The sequence below is a fragment of the Telmatherina bonti genome, assembly GCF_933228915.1.
Source record: "Telmatherina bonti genome assembly, chromosome: 8".
Classification (NCBI taxonomy): domain Eukaryota; kingdom Metazoa; phylum Chordata; class Actinopteri; order Atheriniformes; family Telmatherinidae; genus Telmatherina; species Telmatherina bonti.
The window spans coordinates 8,735,350-8,757,063 of record NC_136626.1 but is presented as its reverse complement, the minus strand read 5'-3'; the positions used below and the strand labels follow the sequence as shown (position 1 = coordinate 8,757,063).

Below are 21,714 nucleotides of genomic sequence, written 5' to 3'. Positions count from 1 at the left end.
TTCTTTCAGTTGAAAGAAATATGTTTTTAAAATTAAAATGGTTCTTTTAAACTGAGTGAAGTAACAGGATTGAAATACAACATTTATGTAAAAAAATATCATTTTCTGCTGTTGTACAGTTTCAAAGAACAGTCATGTTTGTTCAGGCTTAAACTTTTAAAAAGTACAAGGTGTTCTTGAATGCATCATGAGGTTTAGAAGCTTTCTGAATTTCAGAGGTGTTCCTCAAGAAGCTCCTGGATGTTTTTGGGTACAGTTACACTACAAATTAAACTTTTTTTCTTCATCCGTTCAGTTTCTTTAAGATTTTCTGTGTTAAAAGGTTAAATGCATCTCACTGCTTCCAGCTGAGTTTGTCCTGGAAAAACCTTGAAAAGCTTACTTTCCACTTGCAGCTCACCGGCTTGGTCAGACTACATGTGAATACAGTTACTGGAACATATAATTAGCATTTTAAATAATTTCATTATGATTTATAAAACAGATTTGAGGGGTTTTGTATTGTATAGCTTTTATTTTCAAATAATTATTGAAGAAATTCTGGATTCCCAGGAGAAATCCCAGAAGGGCTGGGATTGATGGAGTTATTGTCACAAATCGCTTTATTTACTTCAGACCGACCCTCTCCGTAGGCTGTCAGATCAGCCTGCGGGCAAAACGAGTGGATTGAGACTCTTCCGCATTAAGCCCCGCCTCCCGCCACTGCACTACATCGGGAGCGCGCACCGCACCTGCTTTCACCGTCATTGTAACATCTCATAAACAGAAGGATTAGGCTAATATGAACTCAATAAAAAAAATAAAAAAAAATAAAAAATACAATGTCAACACATAGCATACAGCCCTACATGTTGGAACCTGAATCAGAAACTCTAAAACGACACGTTTTTCGTCGCCATGGAAACCGAACGGAGAGCGTGCTGGAACTCAAACTCAAACATGCCTTTAGGTGATAAAAAAAACAGTGTCGTTCATATGTCTGATGAGGATTCAACACTGTAACACTGTAGAAAGCTCAGAAAACTCCAAATACCATCATAGCACCCCTTTAAGTTAAGACACGTGTTGGAGCAGGATAACATCTAAAATTTGTTGGACTGTTGACCTTCTGGAACAAAACCGGACATGTCGAGGAGAATTTAGAACACTGGCTTACATGACGTGTATGTTCTTGTTCACGTCATGTTCACACACACAAACAAATTCTTCATGGGTTCAAACCAGGAACCATCTTCCTGTTAGGGACAGAAACCAACACACCACCATGCAGTTTCCTTCAAACATACTAAAGTCAAAACTGAAAACTGAGAATTTTTCAGTCAGATATTTACATTCACGTCTTTCTGCATCTCAAACGTTGAACCAAACGACAAACAGCAGCAGCTGCTGAGGCAGACCATCGTCGTGTTTGTACCCGACACGACCGTCCTGTGTCTGTCCATCATGTGTCCTTGAACTGCAGTAATGTGTTGGTAACACATCTGTCAGCGAAGCCCCGCAGGTCAAACAGCTTCGTACGGTGAAGTAAGCTGCACCACGCAGTGCTGCTGCAACGATTCTTCTGTTAAATGAATAAAGAACATTAATTACATCACTTTACTTGCCAAATCATCAATTTTTCTAAAGTCATTTTTCATTAGTTTTCCTCTGTATTCAGCAAAATAAAAAATGGCATCAAATGTTTTCATGTTGGATCACATTTTAAACTTCAAATAATCATATTTTGGAGAAATGTCAGGCCCACACGACCACACACACCACTTACTCCGTTAGTCTGCTGGAGTGAGTCTGCTGGGAATCAATCGTTGTCAATTATTAACAGCTTTCTGCAAATAAAAACTAAGTTTTGTCCCTCCTATATAACACTGTATGTTTTATCTTCTATATTATTTAATCTTGTATAGACTTTATGTTTTTATTCTGCAGTTCTACACCCCGTCTCTGTGGCAGCTGCTGTGATTCAGTCATACAACTAAGTATAACAAGAAACTATTCTGATTCATATTCCTACTTCTTATGGATAAAATGTCACAGCGAGGTGAAGGGAAACTTGCCTGAGGTCGTTTCTCAGCAGCATTAATAACACAGGAAGTTCTGCTACTGAAGGCCAAACACAGGAAAGGAGGGAAAAAGTGGATGAATTCAACCAACATTGTTTAACTTTTGGATCCAAATGTAAGAGGAAACATGGATCCTCCATTTTTCTCCTCCTGAGACTTGCAAAGGCACATTTACACACGGAATGAAAAACGTTACAGAAGAATAACTTACACCTTTACTTTTCATTTCATTCATTCATTTTTTTATTCCAGAAATTTCTTTGACAGTCATTCAAAGTGTCAAACTATATCCAAAGTATTCCACACGTGTGAGGTTGGAAATAATGTAGAAGCCCAACACTCATGACTCAGCAGATAAACGAGCAGCAGCATCCATGAACAGGAACTTCTTTTCCTCCTGCAGCGTGCTCACATGCCGAGTAGATCATTGTGTAAAGAGACACTTATGGTGCAAACGGAGCGTTGCATCCTCATTGGATGTTCCTGCAGCTTTTATTGTAGCTTTTTGTTCCAGTTTGCAGTGCATGTTGTCTGGTTCAGGCCTGAATCTGTTGGTTTATGAGGTTTTTGGTTTTTCTGTTTTGTTTCTCTGAATTTATAAAGAATGCATTGACAAGCTGTTTGAACATAGATGTAGATGGACTCATGCAAAAGCATTTTATTTCCTGCACTACAGAACACATGATCAGATCAGTGAAAAACTGCAGTGCTTCGATTTCACTTCAACTTCCACGTCGAAATAAATATATCTGACGATCAGTCAAGTGAAATCCTGACCCTGATGTGCATTACAGACTCAAACAGATGCCTGAAACTGCTGCAGAATGTGATGGGAACTCTGAACTTAGCGCTGACCTCTAGTGTAACGTTTCTCACTTCCCGTCCTCAAGACCAGCAGGTCTTACGGTGTGTTCACACCAGACGTGTTTTGAGCGTCAAGCGTCAGGTTTACATGTAAAGTCTATGTGGAGGCGCGTCAAGCTTTCTCGCGGCGCGTTTTTAGTGTTTGCCACTGAAATTTAAGAAGTTTTATAAGGTTGACGCGCGGAACGCGCCGCAGACACCTGAAATGGAACATCCAAACTTTTGCCGCCTGTTGCAGGGCATCAATCAGAGCGATATACGTCACGGCTCATTTTTCAGTGGAAGGAAGTCGAAAATGGAGGACAAGCTAATCGTTTCGGTAAGTGCAAAGCCAGTAATCTATGACTGTTCACATTTCTTATCATCGTGATATGAACAGAAAGGACCTTGCCTTGCCCTAAGACGACGTTTTCTAGCTTTATTTATTAAATAAAACCATGCCGCTCTCTCTACTGCATCCGCCCTCATTCAAACTGACCGGAAGGAAAGCTCCGCCTTCCCCCCCCCCTTTCTTTTCCAGTGCATTTGCCATTTGCCCCCCACAAGCAGCCAACGACTTGGGCGTTGGACACAAAAGTGACAGTTTAGTGACCAGTGGCGACCGTTCAGGTCTGAATACACCGTTAGATATGTTCCTACTCCAACACATGAGCTCGGATTATCAGCTCTCATCAGGTTCTTTGCAGGTCTGTTGACGAGCCATTTATTTCATTCAGGCGTGTAGGGTTGCCTCTAAAACATACCCGGCAGGGGCTCATGAGGACTGGGGTTGAGAAACACTGCTCTAGTGAAATATTTGACGCAACATAAAGGGCACGTGGCAACATTCGAAATGGAGGCAAATATTTCTGTATGTAAGGAAGCATAAATGGTCCTAAAGATGGTTGAAGCTTCAGTACTGAGGTGGCAGAGCCGTTTCTTGCTATAGGCGAACTAGGCGAATAGCTTGGGGCCCCCACAAAGCTAGAAACAGCCCTGAGGGGTGGCCGACTCTTACATGGAGAGCCGCAGCCCTGCAAGCGTTTGGAGTTTCCCTGCTGCAACACACCTGACTCACTTCATTAGCAGACTTGCAGAGTATGATGTCAAGTTCTGCACAAGGCAGCTAAGCATTGATCTCAGGTGTTGCCCACCACTGTTGCCCACCCCTGCCTTACTCGTCTTCATAAATCAGGAAGCTTCTTCCCAGAAGCTTTACAAGCTACTTTAACCAGACTATTTATTTCAGTTTATGACAATACAATGTTGTTTTTATACCAAAACAGCAACAAAAAAAGTGAAAACATAAATAACAATGTAAATCCATAAAAATCTGCATAGATTTTGTCAGAATCTGCAAATATATTGCGCTTAGACAGAACAGAAACAGTCATTTGTGAGAAAGAACTTTTACATTTTGCTTTGTTTATACATATTTTTGTTTTTGACGAAACTTCTGGCATAAATCAGAAATTGATTTGCAGCTTCAGTGAACCGAGCTGCTTCATACTTTCTTTGATGTATTTTTCTGCTTCTCTTTATTGAGTTTTATCTCTTCAGACCTGAAGTGTTTCTTCTGCTGATACACCTTACTCTACATGTTTGCCTTTAAGTTCTTCTGTGTAATATGTTCATGATCTGCTGCTAAAAGTCCAGTGAAAAATTAATAACCATGCTGAAGTTTTAGAATGAGACATGCATACCCAGAGATGCTGCAGTTTTGTTTTCGGTTGTTTCTGCACCAACATATTTACAAGTCAGTGCACCTTTACACACTCGATCTTTAAGATTCCTGACTGTTTGCCAATATTTTTATAAATAAATCATATTTTAAACACCTGAAGAATGACAAGAAAGATTCCAGCCACAGTTTTCTTTCCATTTGTCACCTGTCTGCTTCACACAGCTTGTTGAGCTCAGCAGCTGCATTGCAAAGCGATGCTCGAAAGCAATAAGGCAAAGTGTTTTTCTCCCTGCTTATTACTGAAGAAATTACCATGTGAGGTGAGGAGGGGATTGCTTTCCGCCACTCAAAGCGTCTGTGACTTTGCTGTTTCTACTTGGGAAACTGAAAAAATCCTGTTGAACCCCGCTGACGAGACCCAACGGAGGTCAAAGTAAATGGAGGTAAATTAGCGAGCCGGCCAGCACTAATCACAGCTCACTTAGAGGCGAGTGGAAGTGGAGATGTTTAATGAAGTCGTGAAATTGAAGGGGGGGGACAGCTATCTGTGCCCTGATGAAAAACGCAGCTGCTGCTTCACCAACGCTTAATGGAATCTGACCTCCGTCGTTTCAACTCGCTCATCGTTCACTCCCAACGTTCTGAAATCAGTCAAAAAGATGCCTGTTGCTCTTCCTCTTCATCGCTCCGCTATGTCCTCCCTCGTTCCATGTTTTTAGTTCTACAAGCTGCTTTTATGAGAGCTGCAGAAGATGTTGCACATCCACATCTTTGTTTTTTTCTTTCTCAGATGTTAGAGCAATCGTCTGCCTATCAGAAAGCTGGTGGTCCGATCCCCCAGTCCTTCTTCATGTCCATAATATAACTATTATTTCTCTCACTTGCATTCAGGTCTTCTCTTGGTCACACACAGTAGTTGCATATTTCTTACAATTCCGTGTCATTGCACCAGCAACATGCTAATCTCCCGCCAAACTAGAGGGACAAAAAAAGATGCAAAGCCTCATTGGAGAGTTTTTAAACACTTTCAGATCAAAGGGCTGTGGCGTGGGCAGCGTAATGTGGTCATGATAATTCTGTGTGAAGCGTGCATCCTCCGCCTGCAGTCACCGCACACACACCAGACATAATCCCATTACACTGTGGGTTTGCTTGAGTCATTAAACTGCTTAGACAGTCTTCCAGTTTCTAAAACTTCTGCATTTTACAGGATAAGTTCCTCGGTGAGGTTGGTTTTTGTTGAATTCTTTCAACTTTATTGTATCTGATGATGTATGCTCTTTACTGAAGCACTTTGGCAAAGCAGTCGAACCAGAAGGGGCTCTTCTTCTTTTTTCATTTCTCATTCATTCCTCTGTGTTTTCATTTTCCAAACATTTTGAAAGTGCTATAAAAAAAAAAAAGCAGCTCCAAAGAAATATTAATAAAATGTTTAATAAGGAGAGAAATAAATGTAAAATCTTTGCATGTAGAACAAGTTTTACGCTGCACACCTCTGCAAAGGCAGAAATTCCCAGATTCACATTTCATTTCTTTGCACAAATGTTCCCAACACACAGAATGCAGTGTAAGTCCTGACTCTGCTGCTGACTTCAGACAAACCCAGGTGAAGGCGGAATATTAAGGTTTTCAGGGAGAGAGACCCTTTCTGAATCCCCGGCTGCTGAAAGTGAAGGACTTGGGAGGAAATTGTCCTTGGGCGCTCTTCTCCTGGGAAATAGTTCAGAACAATGAGAGCGATGAAGAGTCGGAGTGATGCCGCTGCCTAATTAGAGCCTTAACGACTTGTTTCAAGTGCTCAAAGCTCCTTCAGTTTCAGGACCCTCAGATAAGAGAGCAGGCGGTGTTGGGTAGCAGCAGGTTTATTACCGAGGGACCCCCGCAGCCAAACACAAGCGTTGCGCCTTTTAATTGGCTTCCTGTCAGCGCTTCTACTTTTAGAAACAGCATTTAAAGTTTGAGAAAGAATAAAGGACATTGTTGTTTTCAAATCAGTAAGATATGATCTGTTTCAAAAGTCCGGGTTGCCGGCCCAACAGGAGCGGGAATGGACCAGAAGACACCAGGAAGTCGTCGGAGAGGTCCTGTGTAATAACTCTGGGCTCATCATCTTCCATCATATTAATATTCCATCACTTTTTTTTTTTTTCAGATTTAATCAGTGTGACCCGAGTCTTCTGCAGAATTTACTGGATTTAATCTCGTGTGGCTGCTTGAGAATGAAACATTATGTCGTTTAGGATCAGATATCCTCAATTTAAAATACAGGTCTGACTTTCAAAAGTATTCCTCCTTATCTAGGTTGTTATTATTTATTCATTTGTTTTGGGTTTTTTTCCTATATAGTTGCCACCTTTTTTGCATGGAATTATTCAGTGTCCTGTTAGGAGCCTTTGCAGCTCAATAAGACATTTAGCACAAACTTCAGCAGGACAAATGTGACTGGTTTTATTACAGCCCATGCAGGAGTGGCTGATGTGCTGTCAGCGAGGCAGGATATGTCTGCTGTAAATTACACCAAAGTCATCAACGGGGCGTCAGTCATTGTAAACGAGGTCTGCAAAGACCACGGCACAAACTAGAATCACCTTCGTTTGCTGCTAAGAGGGAGGGTAATGGATGTAGATGATTGCACTCCACAAGAGGTTTTTTCTCAGCGATGGGTGGATATGTGAGAAGAGAAGAGGAGGAAGGCTGGGAAATTCGACTCTGTCGTGTGTCTCGACACCCCACCAGCTCCTCATTAAAGTGAGGATGGAGTCATGAGGTCTCATCTGACAAAATAGACTCAGAATGGTCTTTAGTATGTGACAGTATGGAAGAAGAGGGGAAATGAGGAGTGAAAGAGATGTGAGAGAGAGAGAGACTCTGAAGAAGCATAAAAACAGCCGGTCGGAGGTGGAGAAGCTGATTCTGGCTTTCAAAACCAAACAGTCTCTCAATACTTCCATGTTTACCGTCATGGAAATATTCATTCTTTCATTTTATATACCACTTATTCCAGCTCAGAGTCATGGGAACAGTGGAGCCGATCCCAGTAATTAGCAGGCGAGAGGCAGGGTCGACCCTGGACAGGTCGTCGGTCCACTGCAGAGCAGACAGAGACAGACAAACGGCCGCTTAGCTCACATTTATTCCCAGAGACTCCTGGTGATCAATTAACCTGTCCTGCTACCAAGCTGCTCATTTCCACCGAAACTGTGATTTATATGTTGTTTTTATAAACTAGATTTACTGATGATTAGAACATGCTTTTAGCATTTGAGATAACAATGTTATTGATCATCAGATATTCATTAAACACATAAAAACATAGTTACAGTTCTTTTTTTTATTTCTATTGTAAAATGTCAACATAATTACAAACAATACCATTTTAGTATGTGAGTATGATGACAATAGTTATTAATAACGATGTGTAAATATGTTACAGCTCCTTTTCCTCTACCTCATAGTGGAAAATAATCCTTTTAAAAATTCCTGTGTCCACAATTCCTTCCCGATCATTCCCAAAGTTAAGCAAGATTCCATTAAACTGAAGAATGTGAGAATATTTCTCACATCTCTTGCATAAAATAAGAAAGAAATCACAAAAAACCCATCCAGTAGTTACACTGTAAAATATCTAACATACAGACGTTGATAGGACAGGATTTGGGTCGCTGTACTTCAAACTATAACAAAAATATTTCAAGTTGAGAGACACATAAATATATTCACTTATTGATACAGTTACTCAAATTCTATTTTTATTACTTCACACTTTTCATCTAAAATGTTTTTTCTTTATTCAATTTTAATTAGTTTCTTAGTTTTCTGTGGTTGCTTAGTTGGACATCTGCAATTTAAAATAGTATGATTATTCAGATACACCAAAAGATCATTTAAAGATCCAGATTAATGAGCACAAAACAACTTTAGAATAATTAGTTTCATGGTTGTTAATATAAAAAAAAAAAAAAAGAAAAAATTGGTTCAGGTTGTTTTGATCAAAGTTTTTATTGGCCAGTAACTGGAAAAAAAAAACATATAGAAGTAATTATCAGTGGTCAACTTAGCCTTACTTTTAACATAAATAAACAATAAATCTTTCTCAAAGCAATAAAGTGGTATTAAAAAAATGATGGTTTTACCACCATTTTGAGGAGTTCCACACCAGAGGGACACAACCGCAACACTGCAGAAGTAAAGGTGCACAGCAGTGGCTCAAACTGCTAGAATGTCCTCCATATATTGGTCCATTTCCAATTACAATTTGTTTTATGGCTCTCCATCTATTTTTTTTTGTTTTTTTCTCCAGTTCCCACTGCCGTTTAGAGTGAAGCCCCCCAACGCTGCCGTGATAACCAGCTCCATGTTGCCTCATCAAGCTAGAATGAGAAAGCAGGGAGTCGCTCTGAGTATGTAATTACCTCCGAATGAGCCCGCGTGATGCACCGTGAGCTGAAAATGCTCGGCTTCGCTTCCCAGAAATGTTGCACACACTTCTTCAGTCGCCATCTGGTATCGATGAAACGGTTTCAACACTCAAGGCGTCGTGTTAAATGTTTCGCTGACAACACGGTGAACGACTTTGTGTCACCACTGAGAAGCCCCTCTGGGCTGTCAGCTTAACTGGTTGTTTAGCTCAGTGTTTCCATCCCAGTTATTCACTTAGCTTAGATGTGAAACTCTACTGGGCCGTGACTGAACTTCAGGGTTGAGCTTAATCAAACCGCTGCACCGCGCAGCCTCTCCTGTCAGAAAATCATTAAGAAGTGGTCTTCCTTCACCCTCAGCCTTTTCTGAGTCATTCTTCAGATTTCAGACTTGGATCTTTTTTTGCTTTGAAGCAGCCGAAAGCGATTACATTCTCTGTATAACTAGAGTGGCAGATGGGACTGTGAATATTTGATTTTTGGAAGATCATGAAGTCTAAACAAGGCATCGCTGATTCTAAAAGTGCTGGGTTTGAGTGTGCATTTGCCGGTTTGGACCTGCACGGGCTGAATGGTACCCGTCTCCCCTGCCTCCCTTATTGTATAAATGATTCAAAGTGTAAAATAAATTTCATCCTTTCAGCCCTAAATTGAAATGGAGTCTCTGCTTTAATCTTGCACAGTGCAGCAGACTGTGGAATTAAGCTTACATGACGATCAGAGCTGCCATCGGAGCACCGCTAGTCCTCTATTAAAATTTTATAAATGCACAGTCAAAGGCACAGTCAATACAAAGGCCTTCCATCTATTGCTCATTTCTTGTCAGGGTGTATTTGAATTCTGATACACACCCCTACCAAGGCCTTTTCCCCTTTACAGGTGTGGTAACTCTGATGTGACTTCCTTCAGACCTTTCAGCTGCTCCTCCTACAGAAGTAACTGCTTATAAGCAGTTGCTTGACTTTTGCAGCCTCACATGTTTCTGCAAAGCAAACTAGTGGTCAGACAAACCAAAATGGCCAAATTTGTGAAAGGAAGGTGGAAGATGTTGAGTTTGTATAGTCAGATGTGAGCTCCTGGACTAGATACCAGAAGAAAAAGGAGTTGTAACATATGTAACCGGTCTGCTTCTACATTGTGCTGGTTAACAGATTGTGGCGACACAGCATGATCTTTGGAGGAATTTCCTTCCCAAAGGATGAAGGAAACAAAATTCGGTTCAATTTAGCTTTATTTGTATATCACCACCTAACAACAATGTTGTCTCAGGGAACTTTACGGACACATTAGTCAAGGCCAATTCATAAATAGCCTATCTAAAAGAAACAAACTGATGGCATCGAATCATGACTTTGATCCAATCCCCCATCCCGAGCATGCATGAGGCGACAGTGGGAAGAAAAACTCCCTTTTAACAGGAAGAAAAACCTCCAGCAGAACCCGGCTCAGGGATGGCAGCCGTCTGCCTCGACTGGTTGGGGAAATAAACCACAATGCGAACGTGCCCAACCCAGGATCTATACGAATGAGAAAGAACCGAATTTATGCCAAGAATGGTGACAAGAATATTTCCCCAAAACTATCGGCATGCCACAATCATTGTGTCATTATTTACAGATACATGCTGTTTTTATAATAAGAATAAACATTTGCACAATAAGTATATAGAGCCATAGGATGGGTTGGGACAACAAATTGATTAAACGATAATGCCACCCACCTTTCCCACAGGTAAATTGTATAAAAGGGGAGGGATCGAAATAAAAAAGGAGGGGCTTCTATATTAAAGTGAACTGCAGTGATTTGAACGATCCCTTCAGGTATATTAACATTTTTGCAGACTTTGTGGAATTATAACTCAAGGTTCAGCCATTCCTGGTTACACAGATCCAGTAACAGTTAGAGAAATGCTCGTCAGTTCAATATTTTTAGACTACCTGACACTTCAGACAAGTTTCTACACGGCCAAGCTTGTAACATTTCTCTGTGTGTGGATGTGTCCGTCATCTCATTAGTTTCCATATCAACAAAATAGCAGCAGGTAGCAGAGACAGACCCTAAACAACCAAAGTGAAGCTATTTGCAAACCTTTAATGAATTGATCACTGCGGCCTCTGGCATAACCTGACTCAGCTCCTTTAGTCTATCAAAGCTTCATGAGTCTTGTGTCCTAATGTGGTTTTGCAAAAAGAAATCTTTTCTAAAGTAATCACTACAAAGCCAAAAATGAGAGTTTTGTGGATTTTCTAGTGATCAAAACCAAGTTGAGGGACCCTTCAGTAAGTTGACCAAACCACCATGTTATACGGAACTAGTGAGACAGATGTGATGTCACCTGAATGCACACAATACCTGATTTTCACCTTATTCGGTGTTGAATTATTCACAGACAAAAACACGGCACAAACATGACTAGGCAAAAGTTTTCCTCTTTGATTTAATGCTGAAACTGTGTCCACAGATCAGAGAAACATTAGAGGTTGTCACAAAGCTGTTTTCTAAGACAATTTCATTCATTTTATTCTTAAAATAAGATCTTTTGAAGTGAAATAAGAGCAACTAATACCCGACAAACTATTTTATTGGGACTTTAAATGGGTTATAAACTATTTATGAAGCTGATATGTGTCCCATTTCAGCAGCAGCTCAGACTAAAGCAAACAGCCAGAAGTGAATGTGAAGCCTGTCAAACAGCTGGGAAATGGTTCCACCTTGGATAAAATAATCCAATACAGACTGCAAATCATATCCTCCTCTAAATAAGAGTCTTTAAACTGAAGAGGGTGTTTCATTCAATGAAGAATTATCTAGCATCTTACATTTTTTAGATATATTTCTGAAAACAAGGCCAGACTTTCTCTTGCAACAGGATTGCAGCATTTGCAGTGAGACGATGTGTTTTTTAACCACTGCTGGAGAATTGCACACTGTAACATCTATCTGATTGCTGCTGAACTGAGGTGCAAACGCTGTAAAAGGCACTTTTAGCTACGTGATGAACAACTTGTGCACCTTGTTCCTTTTGATTTTTCTCCTGTTCTTTTTTCATTTGTAGTTTAAGACAGAAAACATTTACACCGTGATGCCCTGATCTTTTCTCCCATCGTTTAAGAGCAAATCCACAAGATATCTAAACTCCTCCGCCCGAGACAGACTCATCCTTCCCTGACAGGATCATCCTTGTCTAAAAGAGAGCTGTGATTGCAGTTTTTTAGGTGCTGAAAAGAAACATCATCAACTGGTTTACATCACTGCCTCTAAATGCTCTTAAGGATGTTAAATCAAACTTCAGATTTGGGCTGATGAGGAAAAAAACACAAGTAAAACTGTAAACATCCAGAGCTACACTTGATTGGGACATTATGTGTTCAGAGGTGACTTTACTAACACTGCCCCTACTGGATCATTACAGATTGATCGGTACGATTTCTTTTACTGTAAAGACAGATGGTTTGCCCCTGTTGCCTTGACAACAGTCAGATTAATGACGTGCATTAAAACACAGTGTGATGGAACAGTCGCTGCCTCCTGCAGACTCTGCCAGATTCGAAAGTCCAGCCATCCAGATATGAGCGCTTAAATATTTACTGCTTGTAGAAATGGTGGTGTGTGCAGAGACAGATGTTTGCTCTCCTAAAAACTATTTAAAATAGAAAGCCTGAAAGTAAAAATACAGCAATGAAAATTAAATGGGGTGCAAGTTGCAAAGTCTATCCGGGTGTTTATTATTTATCTGTGCCATGAAGCACCATGTATAGATTTTATCGGCTTTAAGTCAAGTTTCAAATGTGAGTTAACGGCATCAATTAGTGTGAATGTAACACACTGTTAGTGTCACAGTTTAAATGATAGGATCCAATGTGGCATGCTGGTGTGGTTAGCACCATCACCTCACAGCGAGGAGGTTTCTGGCTCAAACTCTGACTGAATGCGTGCTCGGGATTCATAAGTGTTCCGCCACAACCGAATCTGACTCCATTGTGAGAAAAACGGGGGTCGTCAACAGAAACATGTTAATGCAAAGACATTCATCTGTGGCAAGAACAAGTTCATTACTTTTTTAACGCATTAGTAACAAAGTTATTTTCTTGTGCCCTATTAAAAATCTATCTCAGGGCTTATTCACATCAGCCTTTTTGATTCGAATCCGAGTCAGTTTGCTCTGAAAGGACGCTTCGTTTGGGGAATGTGAACGCGCCAAACGAATTCTGATTCGGACCAAAGAAGCTGACCCGCTACTCCTACAAACGAGGGTTTCGGCCCTTTTCAAGTGGACCAAATACAGGAAGTGGACTACAAAAAAGTCCCTTCCTGCATTTGACATAGCATTGCATTGTGGGTAAATACATAGCAATGGTGTTAAGGGTCCTCTGCCTCGTCTGTTGTTCATACTGCGTCCATTCTTGCAGTGTATTTCTGCAGTATACTTGCATAAGACAACATAAAAACCCAAAACAGTGGTAGTTTTCTGCTTCATGTTTAACTCACAACAGTTTTCTTCTTCACGCAGGTCTTGTCCTCTCTTTTGCTAAATACTAGTGCAGCGCCACCTTTGGTGGGAATAAGGATATATTATTGTAAAGGTTTGGCATGTTTGACCAAAGTACAGCGTGAATGCGATCTTGGTCTGAATGGATACACCCCCCTACAACTGAGCTTTTTCCTCAGTCGGACTGAGTCTAGAGGACTACCCTGATGTGAATGTATCCTCAGTGAGAGAAGTGGATTTTGGGCATCTAGGTGTTTTGTCACAGCTGTGAACATGACCCACACAAAACACTTCATCCTCATTATTTACAAAGATTCTGATTGTTTTCCAGCCTTTCATTTAGAATATGGCTGCAGGATGACCCATCTAAAATATCCCAGAGTGACCCGCTCTGTTGTAACATCTGACACTGTGGTCCACACATCTCATCAGTAATCTGTAATGGGATTTATTAGTTCTCATATCAGAAATCGTTATCGGCAAGTACTTAGATAAAAAAAGATGTGGTGTTAGTGCATCCTTACTGGACATGCATGGGTTTTGCTCATGGTGTTCTGACTTCCTCTGGTCCAGAAACATGTGAGACAGGTTAATTGGAGTGGTCTAATTCTCTGTAGAAGTGTGTGTGTGTGTGTGTGAGCAGTTGCCTGTCTGACAGCCAGTCCACGGTGTCCCCTGCCAGTTGTTTGTCTCTGCACTGGAATAGGCAGGTACAGACAATGCGTGGATGTTCATATGTCATTCACGGACAGATAAATCCAGAAATCAACTAAATGCTCATCCTGATGAAGGATGATGGCAGGTGTGAAACCATACATGGGTTGTTAGGTGGGCATCATACATTCACAGCTTGCAGTTTTCCCCAAGAAGCCTGCAAGTCTGTTAACTATAAAAACTGTTGTTTTAGACTCTGTTGTCTCAGAAATCCTTGTTGATCATTGGATCATTAACCTGTCAAAGCAAAGGCTTTTTGCACCAACCTTTACATGATGAGTGTTTACCATTTTGAACAATGAGATGTGTTTCTCTCCTCTTGTCAGGTCCATCTCCTGAAGGACCAGCTGAGTGCCGAGGCCACGGCTCGGCTCGAGGCCCAGGCTCGAGTCCACCAGCTGCTGCTGCAGAACAAAGACCTGCTGCAGCACATCTCCCTGCTGGTTAAACAGATCCAAGACCTGGAAATCAAGATGGCAGGACCAAATTCCAGTGAGTTGCTCATTTAGAGGCTCAAAAGCATGCGTGCTGTGCAACAGCGTTGTTATAAATACTGCTTTGAACACTTGCACACAGTGACAAAAGTACAACTTTGACATAAAGATGATCACTTTATCGTTGCATTATTTGAGTGCAGGTTGTGTATAAATAGCAGCAACAACAAACACAGTGATAATAAATTTTGGAAAACACAATGGTCAGTATCCCAACATTAGAAAGCTGAACTCCTGGCAAACTCTGCACATCCTCATCGAGCATTTGAGCACCAAACATCACCGATTTACATGTCGTATCAGCAGAAAACAGATTCTGCTCCTGGATTTATGACAAATCCAAAATATCTGCCGATTTGCAGGGAAAACAGGCCCCAGTTCCTCATCACTGCATCTCAAGTCCCATCTTGTTCGTTTCATTCTCCTGCTTCCAAACATCTGCCAGCAGTAGCCGGATAGAGAAAGAATTCCAGGTCAAAGCTGCTTTGGCATTACTTCTACCGTCATATTCGAGATATTCTATTTCTTTAACAGTTAAATGGTTGATGTTTAGCTGTATAACATCATAAAATCTCAGCAGACGTAGTTGAGCCATTGGGGTTAGGGGTTAACCATTGAGCCATTCCTGATTTCTGCACCAAATAGGAGAAAGAAAAGAGACAATTTCCCTCTGAGTTTGACAAATCTACTGAAATACAAAAAATCTGGCAGGAAGTGAAACATCCAAAATGTTTTACAGCTCTGAGTACCTTTATTCACCCAGTTGCTTGTTTTACACCCTTAGTAATGTGAAGATTAACAGGTGTTGTATATTATTGGGAAAAAATCTAATAGAAAAAGGACCAAAGATGGCAGATGGCTGTCTGACGCATAAACATCCTTTCCATCATGGCTGCATTTCCCACTCATCAGTAACAGACTTGTTGTGTAAACAGCGGCCTTCTGTGATGACCAAAACAACAAAAATGTGCTTAGTTTCTTTGTTTAAAGTGGACTAAAATAACCTGATCCACAGAAGTGGAATAAAATGAAGAGTTTGACTTGTTTTGTTTCGTGTATGAAGCTGGGTGGTCTTTAAGTTGATCAAATTTCTTAAAACACACGCTCAAGCAAAAGTTTCCCTCCCTGCCAATGTTAGTCGCTATGCAACAATCACTACATTACATTTTGTTTTATGTTGATTTTTTAAACAGTTTGCACATAAGACCACAGTTGCATGTATAAAACGTCAGAACTGCTGTTAATCTAACAGCCATTTATTTCTGCCTTTAAAAGAAAAAGCTGTAGAATTTACTTTAATGGTCCCTTAAACAAACCAAACTATTTATCTCATTTTCTGGATTTCTTAAAGACTCATTTGGGGTTTTGTTATCTACATCTGTGAGAAAATGATCTTCAAACAGCACTTTAATCCTGCTCTGCGATAAAACAGTTCAGGCACAATATCAGATCAGTTTAAAGTCATGAAATACAGCAAGAATGTTGCCAAAGCAGAAGCTGTTTTTTACACAATCAAAGAGGAAGAAGCATCAAAAGAGGAAAAATGAAAGAGGGAAAGAAACCCCAAACTTCTGCCCATAATGTGGTAAAAGCTGAGCTTATTAGAGAAACCATAAAGTAAAGGGAAAGCTCATGAAAGGAACGTTGATGCCAAAGATTCCCTGAAAAAAATTAACAGTAAAAAAAAAAAGAAGGTAAATTTAGTTTTGACCGAGAAGTTGAGCATCACAGTCAGCACACAGTTTTCTCTAAATCCATCCTCATCGCAGAAATAAACAACTATCCAGCCACACGAGGCACGTTGGGGCAAACGTCTGCAGTCACACGGAAATCCCACCAAGGAAACCAACCAGACTTAATGGAAATTCACTCTGAGTGGATCAAAGTTTCAGACAAGCGGCGTTCTCCGGTGGTTAAAAGTGAAGCCTGAGCAGAAGTGCCAGAAATGGCATTTTCCCCCTTCATCCACTAGGGGCTCCAAAACAGAGCAAATCCCCATGGACTCCCATGTTAAAAAGGCCAACTTCACAGCAGGAATAAACATGTTTACAGCCTGGTAAAAAAAAATTTCCTTTTCGGTTTAATAGGTTTACATCCATGACAACTGTGGGGGGAGTGATTTTTTTTTCTGACTCGCCCATTTAAAATTAATTTACTCTCGAAATTTGGCATTTCTAGGAGCATGTCCTTTTGATTGACAGGTACCCGATCCACCGCTGCAGGAAATAAGAACGTAGAACAACCCCATTTTTTAGCAGGTTAACAGTATGACTTAGCTTTAGCCTGCTTATCTCCGTTAGCTGGTTAGCTCCTGTTATCTCCGGGTTAGCTTGGTTAGCTCTTAGCTACAGGCAGCTTGGAGTTTGCGAGATGTCAATCATCCACCATGACGCTCACAGCCCCCCTCTCAGCTCCACCTCTTTGCCCATATTTGTATTTTTCGGGTGAGACGACATGTGTGACGCTGCCAAGATGGCGATGGTAGGAACCACCCACCAAGCTTCATATCAGCGCTTCAGAAACCAATGGGTGACGTCACAGAGGCTCCGTCCACCCCTTTATATACTGTCTGTTATGGGGTGGGAAAATCGAATTGAAAAAGCAGATATCGGGATTTTTTTGCTTCACAATTTTAAAATCTTTTTTTTTTTTTCCCAAAATTTTTTTTCAAAAAAATAAAAATACTCCTATACATTTTTTTAAATTGTTTTCTATTGTGTTTAATGATCTTTTTACTTGTCTTCTTGGGCATTATAGCAACAGAATGAACATAATTTAAATCAAATCGGAACCCAAGAAATCGGAATCGAATTGAATCAAGACAAAAACATATCATCACACCCCTACAGTCTATGGCTTCATATCAGTCCCTCACAGCTCAGATTCTCAGACTTTGCACACCTCCCGGTGCTTTTGGTCTGTTCCCAAACACCCCCCCTCTCTGTCCACTCCATCTCTCCACCCACAGCTTCTCACATTTTTGAGCCTGCTCCTCGGCAGCCCAGCCCTGCTCTCCAAATGTCACCCTGCAGGAAATGATCTTTAATCTTATCAGCAAACATTTCAGAAATGTGGCAGTGAAAAATCTCCTCTGGCCTCATTGCCAGCTGGACTTTTAAATATTCAACTCATTTCAAACAGGAAAACTTTTCTGTGAAACCGACAGATAAGCAGCGAACCTTTAACAGCAGTCAGCCTCCCTTTCCTCTTCTCAAAGACGATCAAGAGTCTGGAAAGGCTTTTCTACATATCATCTCTACTGTTAGCAAATGTATGACTGTGCCGAATACAGGTGTGTATTGTCACAATACGAGCCACCAATAAGATATATTGCGATGTATCAGGACGAGCAATAAGCAATAAGCAAGACGATATATTGCAGTTTTTCTTTACTAACACTGAACTCTGCTGCATGCTTGACATAAAATTACTGAATAAGAACAGAAGATCTATATTTTTTCTGCAAAATAAATAAAATCACCAACCTTTATGTCCAACATGCATAAAGAAAATAAAATCTGACTCATCATTAAAGATCAGTTGTTTGTTAAAATATTGTTAGATATAATATTGTTACACAAAATATTGTGATACTTCAATATCTCATCGTCCATATGAGGAAGGATTATATCAAGCTACCACCAACAATCTTTGTAGAAATAACTCATACACTGATTAATGAAGGACTGTGGCTGGACTTGTTCTCTACAAGCCAATTGTTGCTATAACTGAGTATTTTTGTGGACGTGAGCAGGACTTATGAAAGTGTAATCATGAGTGCAGCAGCACACCACTCACACCTTAAGGCCTAAGTGATCAAACAGAAGCCAATCATCACCACTGGACACCTGCCAGCCTGCTAGTTGCCCGAGTTATTTTCAGACCGTGACCAGAAAAATCCTCATACCTGATGGCATAAACATGAAACTGTTTGGTCACAACATCCAGCAGAGCGTGGAAAACATGCGAGCATCCATCCAGTCAGACATGGAGACAGCAGCATCATTCTGTAGGGGATTTCTTTCTTCTGGTTCTGGGAGGCTGATCACACTGCCAAGAAAGCTCTGTGGTGTGAAAGTTGACACAGAGCCTGAAAGCAATCAAACATTTGTGGAGAAATATGATTTAAAGAGAGAAACTTCCTGATGCATTTCTCAACCAAGTATAAAGATACTGGAAATGTCCATCCTACATATGTGCTGTGGGACATTCTGCATCTGTGCAATCATCAAAAAATAATGGTGTTTTCAGCGTAGAGGTAATGATACTGCAAAATCCACTGCTACATTATGCTCATTAAACTCCAAAAGTCTTCTTCTACCAGGAGAAAACAGGTAAAAAGGACATGTTTTGCTGTTCTTATTGTGTGCAGATGAACAAAAGCAAACTTCTTCTTCAACAGACGACTTTAACAATGCAGCAGAACTAAAAAAGTTGTTTAGTTTTGTGGCATATAGGAAGCATTTAAACGTAATCTAACTGAGCTCGTCACATTTCAGTTTTATACCTTTAACACCAGTATATCAGGATGATCCGAAATCTTCCTCTCTTAGAGGAGGTGTTGTTTTTCGTTTGCTTCCAGTTAACCTCTTCTTGATGAAACGAATCACTGAAAATAAATTACGTAAATCTTCATAACTATAAGGGCTACATGCATCAGAAGAAATGTGCCACATGAGATTACGGAATAGATTACTGTCATTGTAAATTCACCTGGAACACAGTAGAACATGGAAATCTTATCAACCAGGGAAAACCAGCCGAAGGCAGTAGTGTCTGATGAGAAACCGCAAATACAGAAGTTAAAAAAAGTGCACTTTTACAGATGTTATAGGGGAAATGTTATGTCGATAAACATATAGGTAAATAACACATGTTGATGATGGACTTCTCCATCTATGGTCAGAGTCAGGGATGGACCCCTAATCCACATTAGAAACACCATGAGGATCCAGAAAACCCCAAGATATCATGATATTATATTATAGGAGGAGTGAATACAAGACCCTCTACATCGTCATGGAAACTGCCATTTGCTGATTCATTTCACACAAAGGAAAACTCACAGGAGACACATTAGCAAAGTTCAATAAGATGGAGAAATACTTTTGACCACAAAGCAGTCAGCAGTGTTTGGTTGTTGTTGTTTTTTTCTTAACTGCTAGCTTGCACAGCGGACATCTCTGTTCTCACACGTTTGTGTGTTTTGCTTGAAGTAAATTACTAAGCAGAAGCTGTGAAGGAGAAATATTTTATGTTTTCATGGAGCTGCTCAGTTTGAATTTAGTTTAACTTCAGCTACAACACTTGGGAGAGTCTTTTAGCTGAGTGTCTCCTGGTCAATTTGGTATGCTACGTGTTAGCACTGGTGCTTCCTGTTGTCAAGGCCGGATTATCAATTGGACATTATGGGGACAGGACCAGGGCCCATGTGGGACCCATGTAGGGCAAACAACCAGCATTTTGGACATGAAACAAAATGTACATAAAAGCCAGATAGTTACACCACAGTGTCTAGTTTATTGCTATTGGCTGAGAGATGTTAGAAATGTCGTTTCACAGTGTATCATTCCCACTTTTGACAATGTTGCGGTAGGGAAGGGGCCCCCTGGAACATTCTGGGCCCAAGGGCCTGTGCACTTTTAATCTGGCTCCTCCTGTTGTGTGCAGAGATCTTCTGAACTGCATGGATCCCACGCTGTCCCCTGTACGGGGGGGGGCTAGCAGAGGTGCTGTCCTCCATAAAGAAGTGAAACAGACTTCTGAGTCATTTCTCATGTTTTACTTTCAGATTATGTTTAATGTTTTTTTTTTAATGCATCTTTAGATGCAGGTCTGAACCTCCAAAGTACACACCCTGAAGATGATGATGATGATGATGATGATAATGAAATGCATAATAATATGTTTTCTTTTTGCTTATCTTGTGCAGGACTGCACTGATTTATCAGCAGAGAAGTGATTTATTTTGTTTGGATTTGTAATTCTCCATGTCCTCAGACATTTGTCTTCATCCTGCTCATGAGTTGGCAGGTGAATTTAAATCTGCGGTACAGCGATGTTGGGGGGGATTATAAACTGTTTGATCTGTTATTAACATCTTGTCTTTTCCTGCTTATTCATGGCTTTCTCCTCTTCTCATGCTCTCACCCTGTCTCCTCTCTCCAGTGGGTTCCCAGGACAGTTTGTTGGAGATCACCTTCCGGTCAACGGTACCGCCAGTGATCTGCGACCCCACCACACCCAAACCTGAGGTGTCAGCCGTCAACCTGCCAGCACTCGGCGCCTGCGACGGCACCAGCAACGCCTTTTCTTCTTCAAATGGGACTGTAGGAAGCCCACTAGGTAGGGACCAGTGTCTACTCAAACTGGAGTGTTTCCGTTTCCTTCCAGGGCCCCCGGGGCCCCCACCTCCTCGAATACCCTCGCCACCTCCGTCGCTGAAGACTAACTGGCCGGAGACAAAATGTCAGGACGCGTCTGAGTCGCAGACAAAATTGTTGTCACGCGAAGTCAAATCGTTCGGCTGCTTGGAGTTCGCCAGGTTTCGCGAGTCGGGTATCGCCTCAGAGTACGAGTCGAACACGGATGACAGCGATGACAGGGAGGATGAGGATGAGGGGGAGGATGAAGAGGAGGAGGAGGAGATGGATATCTTTGGTTGGGGAACAGATGAGGAGACGCTGAGGCTGCTCAATGTTCTGAGCAGACAGGGAGCACCTGACTGTCTGGGAGATGAAATAGCAGTGTAACCCTCACCGTTAACATGCACACCGTCCTTCATTTGGGATTCAGCAGCGAAGAAACCTGCTGCTGAGATGAAACAAGGAAGCAGTGATCTGTTGTTTCCATTCACTTTGATCTGTAAAGGTAATACAGTATGTAGCAAGAGGCTCCGCCTGATCAGAGTTCTGCCGTTGTTTTTACAAGGTTCACCCCAAATATAACGGGTCAATACCGGGTCGCTGTTTTAGATCACTTTGACACATCAGTATTTAGATATGTTCAAACA

At 41.0% G+C, this 21,714-nt stretch overlaps 1 protein-coding gene across 1 annotated transcript in view; it reads left to right on the top strand.

Annotated features, from left to right (window-relative positions):
* The window catches only part of nos1apa (nitric oxide synthase 1 (neuronal) adaptor protein a), a gene marked incomplete at its 3' end in the record, with an annotated part of 184,588 nt that extends 163,134 nt beyond the window's left edge, over positions 1-21,454 (top strand). The window contains exons 9-10 of the mRNA XM_079244963.1: positions 14,535-14,700; positions 20,871-21,454. Coding sequence (XP_079101089.1) covers positions 14,535-14,700; positions 20,871-21,454 — 750 coding nt within the window. The remainder of the gene's footprint in view (positions 1-14,534; positions 14,701-20,870) is intronic.
* Positions 21,455-21,714: the final 260 nt, after the last annotated feature.